Below are 15,965 nucleotides of genomic sequence, written 5' to 3'. Positions count from 1 at the left end.
TACAATGCTTACGATTTGACTTCTGAGAGTCTGAATAGTTTCCTAACAAACGAATTAACTCGTCTGAAGCGTCTGACGGACGATCGTCGTCCGCGAGTATTTTCGTCTATAGCAATTAACGCGGTTAATATGAGTACACGTTTAAACATAAAACGAATACGGTTACAAATTAAAATGGTAGAAAATGATAAACTGTTCTCATGAAAAATTGTAGAATATGTCAGAATAAATTAGGTTGGTGCTATATGTATATATAATAATAATTTCAAGGGTAACGAATAATCAATATCACTATTGTGACATTATTTTCCGCGCCCGGTCGATAATCGATAATCGAGGATCTCGTATCGAACGTCTTCGCAAAGTTGTGCGCGGCGACCGCTCCGATCGTTAACAGTCAGTCGGAGAGAGCAAGTCGAGCAATACATCGCGCGTTCACTAACGAGTCGCGCAGGTGATCAGATTATAAGACAGTATTAAGAATTACGTTCATTCGAGATACGAGACATTTAACGAGTTATATACGAATAATCGGTATACGGGATAGAGTTAAGAGTTCATATTTGTATCGTCCGTTATAACTTATATTCATTGCATCGCTTTTGTCATAACTATTTGCCTAATCTATAACTTTGCTCAAAATAAATATTCATATAACGTTAATTATTTACTCCGACTCTACAAGTATTTATTTATTAATCCTACACTATGTTGACATTTGACCTACACGTATATTCAAATGATAAAGAACCGTTAATTGTTGGCTAATAAAAATTTTTATTAATTATTAACCCTTAAATGACCAATGGGGTCCAGCGGACCCCAGATCCTTTAGAATGAAATGTTTTCAAATGTTCTTGCCAAAAATGGAGCTCATGCTACCATTGATGATAGTTGAGTGATTGACCTACCCGTGTGTACACTTAGCAGTACTCAGTTTACTTAATTTTTTATATTATGTCGAAATTGAAATTTGAACAATATTAGCATTTTATACTCTTCTCTAGACCTTGAACAACATTGAAAAAAATTGTCATAACTAAAGATAAAAAAATCAATGAGTAAGGAGACATTTTTCATGCTGGAGTCTTTTAGACCCCTCAGTGAACTTACGAGATTCTTGAGAGGTGTGGCATTTAAGGGTTAATCATCTATGTAATATATGTGGACGGCAGATTTGAGTTGTGCTATATAGATTTTATTAAATTGAGCTATTTAATTTGAATACCTATAAGAACTGGGTATAATATTATACATTTTATGGGTTTTCTAAGTAAGTACACAAACTTGAAGGAGATATTTCTTGGCTTATTTTAAGAAAAAAAAAGTTCTATAAACATGTGTTCTAAACTACTTTGTCTTCAAAACACATGGTGTCAAAAACACACGCCCCAGGTAGATTAAAAGATAATTCATCGATACTGGAAGATACATATTTCTTAATACCGCATATACGCATACTAAATTTAAATGAAATATCTTTAAACGTTTTCTAGATTTTCAAAGTTTTCATTTTTTTTTCACAATTTTGACATCTTGTATTTTGAAAACGAAATAGTTTAGGACACATGTTTAGAGAATTTTTTCTTTTTCAAATAAGCCAAGGAATATCCCCTTCAAGTTAGTTTACTTAGGAAACACTCTGTATATCTGTCTCGAATTTCTACAGTGTTAATGTCAACCAATAGACATCTAATTTAAATTTCTGGTCTATATCTATAATGCATAAAAAAACGTGAAATAATTGACTCTAATTTATTTAAATTATGCAAAATAATTGAAATATTATTTTTATTACTATTTGAGAAACGTATTTATGATCAAAATTGTAAATAAATATTATATGGATGACCTGATAAAAACTTGTATTCGCGTTTTATCTTTAGCTGCTGATTGTTTTATTGCATTTATTTTATAGTCTAATAATTTTAATAATTTTTTGAATGTGTACTTACTCATCTCGACTCAGGATTCTTGTGGAATGTCTTCTTAAATGTTTTCGTAAACGTACAATATTTGTTAAGAAGGACATTGTTTTACTGCAATCATTACATTTTGCGTTATATCCCGGTAACTCCGAGTAATATTCTCTCAAGTCGTCAGGTAGTGTATATGTGTCATTATTGAAAAATATTCCATGTCTATTTAAGTGTCCTATCATTATTGCTGTGTTGTTCGATGGATGAGGCATATAAATTTCCATTTTACAAATTGCGCACTTTACCAGCGAAGGTTTCAATTGCTCGAAATAATTCCACAACAAGCTGCGTTTTCTCTTCGGTGCCATTATGACTGACCTGTAATAAAGATTAATCGTCTGATACTAAATGTGATACAGTGAACGCCTTAAAAAAGGCTTGCAGAATTTCTCACAAAGGTCAAAAAAGGTATGATTTTTTTTACTGGGGCGTATGTTTATATGGATATGTAGTTCGAATTTATATAATTCAAATTTATATAATTATTAGATCACGTACAGATATACAAAAGTTACATTTTTCTGAAAAGGTAAATATCGTCAATAATCAAATGTACGTGCTCTATGGAACTCATTATTGGAAAAAATTCTGAAATAATACTTGATGTTATAATTTTATTTGTGTTTTTTACAATAAAGACAATCAGAATTTTTGCGCTAAGTGAATATGATAAATTAGTAACATCTGATGTTTCTTCAAAATATTTACAATAATATTCGGAAGTTTGCATTAAATAAATAGGATAAGTTAGTAGTAACATCTGATTTTCTTAAAGACCCAGACAGCAACGTGTCTACATTGTTGTGGCATGTTGCCAATAAAGATTGTGTATGGAGCACGTACACCTGGCATTTTATTTACTTTTTTAAGAAGGTACGTTTTGTACGGATATCACTCTTTTTTTACAATTACATGAAAACCATGGAAATATCAAACCTTTGACATATTAACTTGCAAATAAAAAAACGCGGACAATACAGAGGCCAACAATTGTTCTGCTGTATGTTAAAGTTCTGCAGAAGGATTTGTATCATAACCCGTTGAACTTGAAATGCTTGGTCTGCATCGAAATGTGTTGCAATTGAAAATGGAATTATATAAAATATTAACGTTATAAATTATCCTTTGCAGAAGAGTAAATATTTTAATAATAATATGTCATTATATTATGTGATACAAGCAAAACAAATAATTACCTATCACATGCCCTTGTTTCCTTTCTCGATTGTTCACACGTTTGAGGACCCAAGTCAACTGTTTTCTGACTTTGACGTTCTGCAGAAGGATTCATATTGCAATCCATTGAATTTGCAGTGCTTGATCTGCATTGAAATACGGTGCAATTAGAAATGGAATTATTTAAGACATTAACATTGGAAGTTATTCTTTTGAAAAAGAGTAAATATTTAAATATCAAGTTATCATTATATTGTATGACATAAGCAAAACGAATAATTACTCGTTAAGAACGCCTATTTTTTCTGTCGTTTCTTTAAATGATTGAACGGGCAAGCCAGATATATCTTGACTTTGACGTTCTGCAGAAAGATCCATACCATTATCCGCTAAACTTAAAGTGCTTGATCTGCATTGAAATACGGTGCAATTAGAAATAAAAAATATGTAAATAGAAATTATTTAAAATATTAAAGCTGTAAATTACTCTCTCGCAAAAAAGTAAACATTTAAATATCGAGATATCATTATATTGTATGACATAAGCAAAACGAATAATTATAATACTTGTTAATAGCGCCTGTTTTTTCTGTCGTTTCTTTAAATGATTAAACAGGCAAGCCAGATAGTTCTTCACTTTGACGTTCTACAGTAGGATACATAGTATCCTACAGCATAGTATAGCACAGCATTGAAATACGGTCAAATAGAAATAGAAACTATTTAAATAAAAATTATTTAAAACATTAACGTTGTAAATCATTACTTTGCAAAAGAGTAAATGTTTAAATATCAAGATATTACTATATTGTATGATATAAGCAAAACAAATAATTACTCATTAAGTTCGCCTGTTTCTTCTGCCGTTTTTTTAAATAATTGAATGGGGTAGAAATAAAATAGGAGTAGAATTTTCCGGGGAGTGCTATAGAGTGTATAGTTTTTTGTTATCTATTTTCTGGAAACCGATTTTTTTAATTCTTTACCCGTAAGAATTAGAAAAATTAAAAAATAGGCTTCCAGAAAATAGATAACGAAAAACCATACACTCTATAGCACTTTCCCGAAAATTCTACCCCTATTTTATATGCTTTTGATAAAAATTCGGTCCAATAGTTTTTAAGTTAAAAACGGCTAAACATACACCACCCGTAAGAATTTTATATAATAGTATAGAAGTATAGATTATACTTAAGAGAAAAAGTCTTGAAATAAGAACGGACTATGAATACGGGCTATATTGTAACTACTGTTTTTTCTGTTTTAAGATGGTTTTTCAATACAAACGTAAAACAGACCGTGCGAAATGGACAGAGACCAGTTCCAGTGATTCATCCGCTTTATCCCAGAGGGGTCGGGCCATAGCGGACAGTTTTCTTTTGCTTTAATTTTTTATTTTAAAGAGATTTAAATGTTTAACTTATTTATTTTTTTTCTTATTTTATTTGAAAGTTAATTACTTTGAGAGTATTATTAGAATAAAAAAAGTTTTTTTGATCTCAATTTTAACTGTCTTTTTTCTTGCTAAATCTTAACATATACGCGCTGGCCGGGCTTCCCCTGTATAAAATATTATATAAAATATGTTCATATATGTCCATACTATGTTTTCTTCTCTTGTATAATCTCTGTATGTACAAGAAAAATAATGAGAAAAAGATTTAGAAAATAATTCGTGTCCGTCGTCCTGACAAGTTCGTTGATTCCGTCTCTTTATATTTTTATTACTACGTTTACGCGAGCGTTACTTCTATAGTAACTTACGATAATTCCTTCGCGTAAACGGGATTTTGTAGTAACTTACGATAATTTACTTCGCCTAAACGAGTGATCTATCGTAGTTACTACAGAAGTAACGCTCACGTAAATGTAGTATGTATCTTTTCGGATGACATCTTATATACTTATATACTATTCTATATGGCTTTGTGATACTCTTGTTTCCCTGACTATCGGATATTAATTTAATAGTTAATGTCGGTTTTGAATCTCCGAATCCTGAAACTCATCTAACAAGAATGGAGAATGGAGTAATTAATTTATTTTTCTCGCTGAAGATGGCTCAATCTCGAGCCGAAACGTACGAATGTATATTACACTGGAAATAAATCAGTGATTCTGATCATTTACGCACCAATAACTGCGTCTGACTCTCATAGCCATACTTTTATCAATTTTTAGAAAATAATTAAAAGGATAATTTATGCATTGTTTTTTTACAAAAGAATAAAATCTGAGCAAATGTGAAAAATTTGCTCATATATAATTATATACAATTGTATTTTATATACAATTATCATTTATATGTCATATCATATCATACTATCATACTGTTATATAAAACCCGACTGTTTGTCTGTCCGTCCGTCCGTCTGTCCGTGAACTACTCATTCGTTAGTGGATCGAATTTTTACCAAAAGTATATGAAACAGGAGTAGAATTGTCCGGGGATCTGGCAACGTGTTTAGAATGTTCTAAAACGTCGAAAAATTACTTTTGTACAAAATGTTCTTGTGTATGTATGTATGTATGAGTGTATGTGTGTGTGTATGTTGTTGTCCGTATGTGCTCTAACTTCCGTAATTTTTTAGATATCGGGATGTATTTTTTTTTTTAATCGATAAAGTATCATGTAAGGAAGGTTGGGATTAAATTTGGCGATGATCGGTAAAGGGGTTCTTTTTTAAAAAAATTTTGAATTTTTGTAGAAATGTTTGTGTTTGCTCCAACTTCCGCAAACTTTGCGATATTGGTCTATTTCTACTTTTATTATATTCTTCAGTCTTTTCTACCCCTATTTCATGTATAATTCTTTAAGATTTGGTTGATTAGACCCAGCTTTATACGCGATCAAAGGTCCATAATTTTGATCGTATATAAAGCTAAGTCTAATCAACCGAATTTAAAAGAATTATATATAAAATAGGGGTAGAAAAAACCGAAGTAAAGATTGATTTTTGAGTTTCCGATGCCAATGTGTTGCTTATGTTCGAAAACGTCGAAAAATCATATAGTATCATTAAAGGTAGGTGTTGAATTATCTTTTTTTTTTGTTTATGGTATAACTTTTGTAATTTTTGAGATATTGGAATGTTTTTTTTTTAATTGATAGAGTATCATTCAAGGAAGGTTGGTATTGAATTTGGCGATGATCGGTAAAGGGGTTCTTTTTTTTTAATTTTGAATTTTTTTAGAAATGTCCGTGGTTGCTCTAACTTCCGCAAATTTGGAAATATCGATCAATTTCTAATTTTATTATATTTTTCAGTCTTTTCTACCCTTATTTCATATATAATTTTTTAAGATTTGGTTGATTAGACTTAGCTTTATATCAAAAACAAAATTAATATAAACAAAAAAGTATAATTAAAGAAAGTTAAGGAAGGATAGAGGCAGCTAGACTTGTAGAAGAAAAGTAAGAAGAAGATGCAGCTTGTAAATTTTATGAAAAAAATTTGAAAAAAAATTGTGCAAATTAGAAATTTGCACTTGGCTTCCTCATCAAATTGAGACGTGGAAATTTGCACATAGCAAAGTCACAATTTTTAAGTGAGAGAGTAGAAAATTAGCAAATTGAATCCATCAACGTATTGCTACGCGCGAAAAACTTCCTCTATGAGGAAGCCAAACTAAAAATTATGCATCTAATAAAATACAAGATTCCTCATAGAGGAGCTTTGAGCGTGTAGCAATACGTTGTGGATTCAATTTGCTAATTTCCTACTTTCTCACTTCAAAATTGTAACTTTGCTATGTGCAAATTTCCACATCTCAATTTAATGAGGAAGCCAAGTGCAAATTTCTAATTTGCACATTTTTTCCTAATATACTTATAATTTAAAATAAAGGCTGTCTTAATGTGAGTACGCGTTTAAACATAAGCCGGATACTGTCATCAATCAAAACGGTCAAAAGTGATGTATAAAATATTATCAGGAAAAATGGTAGAATATGCAAGAATAAATTAGGTTGGTGCTATATACATATATACAATAATAACTTGAGAATAACAAATAATGAATATCACTATGCTGACATTTGCAGACCTACAACGTATATTCAAATACTTATATAAATTTTATTAAATATAGAGTTTTTAATATAATATTTATAAGAACTATGTATAAATTGTACATTTTATATATCTACCTTTAATTTCTGCAATACTAATGTCAAACAAATAAATATCTAATGTAAATAAATATCTAATCTAAATTTCTAAATTGTCTATATCTAGAATGCATGGAAGAACGTGAATATAAACAATTCGTATTTATTTAAATTATATTTGCGAACTAATTGAAATATTATTATTATTACTATTATTTGAGAGGCACATTTATGATCAGAATTGCAAATAAGTATTATAAGGATGCTTTAATAAAAAAATTTTTCGCAGAATTTTCTTTAGCTATTGATTGTTTTGTTATTACATACATTTTATAATCTTTAGTATTAAAATGATTTTTGATTGTGTACTCATCTCGACTATGGATTCTTGTGGAATGTATTCTTAAATGGTATCTTAAAGATCTGTTATTTGTTAAAAAGAAATATTTTGCCACAATCATGACATTTTGCCTTATATCTCAATAACTCCGAGTAATATTGCCTTAAGTCGTCAGGTAGTGTGAGAGTGTCATCATCGAGAGATATTCCATGTTTTATCAATAAGTGTATAAGTGTGTATAAAGTCAATAAGTGTCGATGCCGTAACCTTTCTGTAATACAGACTGTCTGATATTAAATGTGGTACAGTGATTGGCTCAACAAGCGTTTGTAGAATATCTCACAAAGGTTATAAAGAGACATGATCCACTTATTAGGATGTATGTTTATACGGATATATAGTTAAAATTTTCATAATTACCAGATCGCGTACAGATCTTGAAACATATCTTTTTCCATTAGAAGGATAAAAAACGTACCAAGTGAATGTGCACATTTATGATCAAAATTGCAAATAAATATTATATGGATGCCCTGACAAAAACTTTTATTCGCTCAATTTTCTTTAGTTATTGATTTTATCATTACATTTATTTTATAATCTTTAGTATTTTAATAATTTTTGGAATGTGTACTTACTTATTTCGACTTTGGATTCTTATGGAATGTCTCCTTCTTAAATGTTCTTGTAAATTTCGCATATGTTTTAAGAAAGACACTGTTTTGCCACATTTTTTACATTTTGCCTTATATCCCGGTAACACTGAGTAATATTGCCTTAAGTCGTCAGGTAGTGTGACAGTGTCATCATCGAGAAATATTCCATGTTTATTTAATAAGTGTACTCTCATTATTCTTGTGCGTTCTTTTAGATGAAGTACCTTAATTTCTTTTTTACAGGTCGTGCACTTCACCAGCGAAGGTTTCAATTCCTCGAAATAATTCCAAAATTTGCTGCGTTTTTTTCTTGATCCCTTTCTGTAATACAGACTGTCTGATATTAATTGTGGTACAGTGATTGGCTCAACAAAGGTTTGTAGAATATCTCACAAAGGTCATAAAGAGACATGGTTCACTTATTAGGATGTATATGTTTATACGGATATATAGTTAAAATTTTAATAATTACCATATCGCGTACAGATCTTGAAACATATCTTTTTCAATTAGAAGGATAAAAAACGTACCAAATATACGTGCACATTTATGATCAAAATTTGAAATAAATATTATATAGCGATGCTGACAAAAACTATTATTCGCTCAATTTTCTTTAGTTATTGATTGTTTTATTATTATATTTATTTTATAGTCTTCAGTATTTTAATAATTTTTTGAATGTGTACTTACTCATCTCGACTCAGAATTCTTATGGAATGTTTTCTTAAATGTTTTCGTAAATATCCCGTATTTGTTAAAAAAGACAATGTTTTGCCACAATTTTTACATTTTGCCTTATATCCCGGTAACTCCGAGTAATATTGTTTTAAGTCGTCAGGTAGTGTGAGAGTGTCATCATCGAGAAATATTCTATGTTTATTTAATAAGTGTCTTCTCATTGTTTTTATGCGGTTTGTTAGTCCATATATCTCAATTTTTTTTTTACAGGTTGTGCACTTCACCAGCGAAGGTTTCAATTCCTCGAAATAATTCCACAACTTGCTGCATTTTCTTCTCGGTGCCGTAACTTTTCTGTAATACAGACTGTCTGATATTAAATGTGGTACAGTGATTGCCTCAGCAAGCGTTCGTAGAATTTCTCACAAAGATAAAAAAGAGACATAGTTTATTTATTAGAATGTACGTTTATACGGATATGTAGTTTGAATTTACCCAACTACCAGATCTCGCACATAGATCTCCAAACTTACCTTTTTCCAAGAAAGATAAAAAACGCGCCAAGTATACGTGATCCATACAACACCTTTATCAAAGAGAGAAAATTTTGATCTAATTTGATTTCATAATGCCATTTGTATTTTTTTGCTACAAAAACAATAATATCAAAAGGTTTGCGCCAAGTAAATATGATAAGAAACACTTGGCGCCAAATGTCTTTTGTGTGTGAATCTAAATAATAAAAAAACAGTACAGGTTGTGTACCTTTTGATATCATTATTTTTGTAGTAAAAAATATGTAATTATAAAACCAAATTTGATCAAAATTTTTTAAAATAAAGTTTGTGTATAAAGCACGTATACACACAACTGTCAAAATATACGATGACAGCTGCAAATGAAGTAAGCGCAGCGAGAGAACCAATTGGCATCGCGGAAAAGCGGCAACAAAAAGCTTCGAGATATGAGAGTATCGACTTAACATGCCTTTTTTAGAAAGGAAGGAATATGCAGGGAACCATGAAAATATAAAACTTTTGATATATTAATTTGCAAATAAAAAAACGCGGACAACACAGAAGCAAAGGTATTGTTCTGCAGTATTTTAACGTTCTGCTGAAGGATTCGTATGGGTAAACGTTGAACTTGAAATGTTTGGTTTGCATTGAAATACGGTGCAATTAGAAAGATAGAATTATTTAAAATCACAGGTTTGCGCGATTTTGATCAGACACGCTTTGCTTTCTGGGAATTTATTTTATTTGTTTGATGCAAACTTTCGGGTATCATTGTTTTTGTAGCAAGAATAGTTATTTGTGTAACAAGTGAGGTAACTCGCCTTCGGCTCGTGCGTAAACTTCGCACCCGGGAATTTTCATCTTTACACACGACTTACACTCCCTATTTTATATTGCAAGTGCCTGGAAAGTGGTCTATCACGCACGCGTAACGTGCGTAATGGGGCACTTTCCATGCACGTGTTACATAAAAACAGTTATAATTGTATGACAAAATTAGATCTAATTTTTTTTTAATAAAGATTGTGTATGGAGCACGTATATACCTGGCGCATTTTATTCACTGTTTTTTAAAAAAGATATGTTTTATACGGATATCACTCCTTTTTCACAATTACATAGAAACCATGATATGATAATATAAAACTTTTGATATATGAATTTGCAAATAAGAAAACGTGGACAATACAGAAGCAAAAGTATTTTTCTGCAATATTTTAATGTTTTGCAGAAGGATTCTTTTCATAAGCCGTAGAACTTGAAATACTTGGTCAGAATCGAAATGAGGTGCAATTAGAAATGGAATTATATAAAATATTAACGTTAAATTATTCTATAATAAATTATTCTTTTCAGAAGAGTAAATATTTCAACGATATATCATTATATTGTATTATATATAAACAAACAAACAATTACCCATCACGTGCCCTTGTTCCTTTTCTCGAGTGTTCACATGTTTGGAGATCTAAATCAACTATTTCCTGACTTTGACATTCTGCAGCAAAATTTGTGTTATAATCCCATGAACTTGAAGTGCTTGGTCTGCATTGAAATACGGAGCAATTAGAGATCGAATTATTTAAAATATTAACATTGTAAATTAATCTTTTGCAAAAGAGTAAATATTTAAATATCAAGATATTATTATATTGTATGATATAAGCAAAAGGAATAATTACTCATCAAGTGTGCCTGTTTTTTCTGTCGTTTCTTTAAATGATTGAACGGGCAAATTAGATAGTTCTTCACTTTGACGTTCTGCAATAGGATCCACACTATAATCCGCTAAACTCGAAGTGCTTGGTCTGCATTGAAATACGGTGCAAATAGAAATAGAAAATATTTAAATGAAAATTATTTAAAACATTAACGTTGTAAATCATTACTTTGCAAAAGAGTAAATATTCAAATATCAAGATATTACTATACCGTATAATATAAGCAAAACAAATAATTACTCATTAAGTTTGCCTGTTTCTTCTGCCGTTTCTTTAAATGATTGAACGGGCAAACCAGACGTATCTTGACTTTGACGTTCTGCAGAAGGATCCATACCATTATCCGCTAAACTTGAAGTGCTTGGTCTGCATAGAAAAGTGGTGTGATTAAAATTAGAAAAAGGTAATAATTATTAAAATACTACAACTGTACGTATTACTTAATGCTATTATATGTACTTATTATTGGGAATGGCTAAACTGCGATACGCTATCTGGTGGCGAAAACAGAACTAAAAAGAGTAGGTCGCCGGCTGCCACATAAATAAATCGACTTAAAAAACTATACACATAGTGGCACTCCCCGGAAAATTTTACCCCTATTTCATATACTTTTGGTAAAAATTCGGTTCAGGGAATAAGCACATACGTCGTATTGTAGAGTGACAAGTGACCTACTCTCTCCGGCCATTTTGCCTTGTGACCGCCAATCCCAATAGGTAAACCGCAATGGAGTAAAATGTTTTGTAAGTGAGAGTGAGAAGAAGAAAGGAAGAGAAAGAGATAAAGAGAGAATGTTTCATATCTCGAATTTCTGTAATGCTAATGTCAAACAATTAATGTCTAGACTGAATTTGTGATTAATAGATAAGTGAAATACGACCAATATGATATAAAATTAAGTTAGGGAGAAACGCTATTTTAAGATAATTGTTCTATTCTAGCTTTAGTTGAGATGAAGAATACCCCGGTAAAAAATGTTTTATATAAAAACATATTTAAATATATATAATCATATAATATTAAAGGAATGCCCCTGGCAATTAAAGCGGATAGGCATTTTTTGCTCATCTATATTAGATATAGATATTAGATATCTCTGCAGGAAAAAGGAGCGACCTGTCGCCGTCAGAACACGTGATTGCTCTCGTGCGTTTTTTATGAGGAAAAAATAAATTATGTGTGTTTTCTTGCAATTTTTGCTAAGGTAGCGTAGCTTGATTATTAGTAGTAATTGTTCCTTAACCACTATGAATGTTTTTTTTATTAGAATTTTCTGTTTTTAAAACTCTATTGGGTTTAAAATTTTTCACTTGTTGCTCATACTTATTTTAACTTTTGTACATTGCTTTCTCATAGTTTTTAAGTGTGCAAGTAGAAACTTGTTTAAGTGGAGCAAGTAGAAACTTGCACATTGCTTCCTTATAGTTTTTAAATGTCCTCTATGAGGAAGCCAAATTAATAAATATTTACTAATAATTATGCATAAAAAAATAGGCTTCCTCATAGAGGAAGCAATGTGCAGGTTTCTACTTGCACATTTAAAAACTATAAGGAAGCAATGTGCAAGTTTCCACTTGCACACTTAAAAACTATGAGAAACCAATGTAGAAGTTTCCACTTGCACACTTAAAAACTATAAGGAAGCAATGTACAAGTTTCTACTTGCACATTTTTTATTAGAATTCTCTGTTTTTAAAACTCTATTGAGTTTAAAATTTTTCACTTGTTGCTCATACTTATTTTAACTTTTCCAAGTTCACGCCAAGTAGGTGCTTTGGGCAAAGCGGATAAATCATATTCTTTTTGGTCACAGACTGGTATTCTGGGTATTTCTAGTCAGATTTTATATTTAAAACTGTCTTAAATACAATCTTAAGATGTCATAGAATGTCATAAACCAATTACAGAGCCGTATTAGCATCTTTAAGACATTATACTTAAGAGAGTCTTGAAATAAGAACAGATTATGAATACAAGTCATATTGTGACTGCCGTTTTTTTCTGTTTTAAGATGGTTTTTACAAATGTAAAACAGACCAAGCGAAATAAACGGAGACCAGTTCCAGTGATCCATCCGCTTTACCCAGAGGTGTCGGGCAAAGCAGACAGTTTCTTTTACTTTAATTTTTGATTGCAAAGAGGTTTAAATATTTAACTTTTTTATTTTTTTCTTATTTTATTTGAAAATTGATTACTTTAAGAGAATTATTAGAATAAAAAAGGTTTTGATCTTTAACTGTGTCTGTCTTCTTGCTTTAACCTTAACATATCCGCGTTGCCCAGGCTTCCCTGTATGAAATATTATATAAAATATGTCCATAATATGTCCATACTATGTTTTTTTCTCTTGTATAATTTCTGTTTGTATGTATAAAAAAAAATAATAAAGAAAAAAATTAGAAAATAATTAAAAAGATAATTTTTGCATTGTTTTTTTACAAAAAAATAAAATCTGAGCAAATGTGAAAAATTTGCTCATATATAATTATATATAATTGTATTTTATATACAATTATTACATTTATATATAGTTATATATAGGCAAATAAATGAACAGTGCGAAAATTATCCTTTTAATTATTTTCTAATTCTTCTTTTTTATTATTATTTTTCTTGTACATACAAACTGCAGAGATTATACAAGAGAAAAAAACATATATGGACATATTTTATATAATATTTTATATAATATCATATAATTAGGTATGTTTAAATATGTTTTTATATGAAAAATTCTTTACCGGGACATAAATTCACAAAAATAACTTTATTAGACTATCAAATCTTGTCTTGATTGTAAAATGGCTTATCTCCCTAATTAAACTTATGATATTTTGTTGAACATTATAATAACGTTTTCCATAATTTGATTGTACTATGTCCGTCGTGTTTTACTTATTTACTGGTTATATACGTCGCTTGAAAAAAACGTTTTTCCTAAAATACATACAATTTAAAATAGAAGCTACCTTAATATGAGTACGTGTTTAAACATAAGACGAATACTATCATCAATTAAAACGGTCGAAAGTGATGGAATATTTTCAGGAAAAATTGTAGAATATGCCAGAATAAATTAGGTTGGTGCTATATACATATACATTGCAATAATAACTCAAGGATAACAAATAATGAATATCACTATACTGACATTTGTAGACCTACAACGTATATTCAAATACTACAAAGAACGATTGATTGTTGGCTAACAGAAACTTTTATTAATTATTATTCATCTACGTAATCAGTAGATGGCAGATTTGAGAGTTGTCTTATATATATATATATTAGATTCTATTAAATATATAAAGCTATTTAATTTAAATATCTATAAGAACTAAGTATAAATCGTACATTTTATATATCTCCCTCAAATTTCTGCAATACTAATGTCAAACAAATAAATATTTAATGTACATAAATATTTATTTGTTTGCCCTGACAAAAACTATTATTCGCTCAATTTTTTTTAGTTATTGATTGTTTTATCATTACATTTATTTTATAATCTTTAGTATTTTAATAATTGTTTGAATGTGTACTTACTTATTTTGACTCTGGATTTTTATGGAATGTCTTTTTCTTAAATGTACTCGTAAAGTTGCCACATTTGTTAAAAAAGACACTGTTTTACCACAATCTTTACATTTTGCCTTATATCCCGGTAACTTCGAGTAGTAATGTTTTAAGTCGTCAGGTAGTGTGAGAGTATCATCATCGAGAGAAATTCCATGTACATTAAATAAGTGGGCTCTCATTTTTTTTGTGCAATTTGTTTGATGAGATACCTTAATTTCTTTTTTACATGTCGTGCATTTCAACAGCGAACGTTTTAATTCCTCGAAATAATTCCACAACTTGCTCCATTTTTTTATCGATGTCATAACTGTTCTGTAATACATATTGTTTAATATTAAATGTGGTACAGTGTTTGGCTCAGCAAGCGTTCGTAGAATTTCTTGCAAAAGTAAAAAAGAGACATAGTTTATTTATTAGGATGTACGTTTATACGGATATATAGTTTGAATTTACATAATTACCAGATCTCGCATATAGATCTCCAAACTTACCTTTTTCCAAGAAAGATAAAAAAAGTGTGCTAGTAGAAACTTGCACATTGCTTCCTCATAGTTTTTAAATGTGCAAGTAGAAACCTGCACATTGCTTCCTTATAGTTTTTAAATGGGCAAGTAGAAACTTGGGTAAATGTTTACAATTAGGGCCTGACCTCCGATGACCTTGACTTTGACATATGTTGTCAAGGTCACCCTCCTGAGTGATCTTTAAAAGATTTTAGTCGGGGGTCGCTTCTTATTAAAAAGTTATAAACAAAAAAAGTTTCGAAAATATAGCAGTTATTTTAAGTACTGTGAGGCATAAACGACTAATATTACGTTTTTCTTTAAAGCAGAGAATACTTTATTTCGCGAGAAAGTCGCTGCTTTACCAAAACACAACATTTAAAGTAGTAAATTGTTGATAAATGGAAGTCTTTTTGTTAAAGCAGAGAATACTTACATGGGTTAGATGACGCGCTTTAAACAGTTGAATACTTTTAAAGCGCGTCATCTAACCCATGTGGCATCTCGCATATTAACTTTCCACGCATGAAAAGTTCACGCATACACTTTCCACGCGAACCGAGTTTTACGCATACCCCTCCTGCTTTCGGGGAAAGTGCGGTAGCACTGAAATAGTTCACGCATACACTTTTCACGCGAACCGAGGTTCACGCACACCCCTCCCAAAAGCAGGGGGGGTGTGCGTGAACCTCGGTTCGC

General features: G+C 30.4%; 1 protein-coding gene across 1 annotated transcript in view; it reads right to left on the bottom strand.

Annotated features, from left to right (window-relative positions):
• Positions 1-1,895: 1,895 nt before the first annotated feature.
• The window catches only part of LOC112461908, a 25,498-nt gene continuing 11,428 nt past the window's right edge, over positions 1,896-15,965 (bottom strand). The window contains exons 12-20 of the mRNA XM_025027336.1: positions 14,731-15,075; positions 11,422-11,547; positions 11,143-11,268; positions 10,880-11,005; positions 8,955-9,296; positions 8,244-8,582; positions 3,439-3,564; positions 3,176-3,301; positions 1,896-2,297 (exon numbers count right to left, since the gene is read on the bottom strand). Of these exons, the coding sequence (XP_024883104.1) occupies positions 1,952-2,297; positions 3,176-3,301; positions 3,439-3,564; positions 8,244-8,582; positions 8,955-9,296; positions 10,880-11,005; positions 11,143-11,268; positions 11,422-11,547; positions 14,731-15,075 (2,002 nt within the window). The 3' untranslated portion in view covers positions 1,896-1,951. The remainder of the gene's footprint in view (positions 2,298-3,175; positions 3,302-3,438; positions 3,565-8,243; positions 8,583-8,954; positions 9,297-10,879; positions 11,006-11,142; positions 11,269-11,421; positions 11,548-14,730; positions 15,076-15,965) is intronic.

The sequence above is a fragment of the Temnothorax curvispinosus genome, unplaced genomic scaffold, assembly GCF_003070985.1.
Source record: "Temnothorax curvispinosus isolate PA1 unplaced genomic scaffold, ASM307098v1 QBEX01011875.1, whole genome shotgun sequence".
Lineage (NCBI taxonomy): Eukaryota > Metazoa > Arthropoda > Insecta > Hymenoptera > Formicidae > Temnothorax > Temnothorax curvispinosus.
Note: the sequence above shows the minus strand (reverse complement) of the source record. Positions and strands in the feature narration are given on the sequence as shown.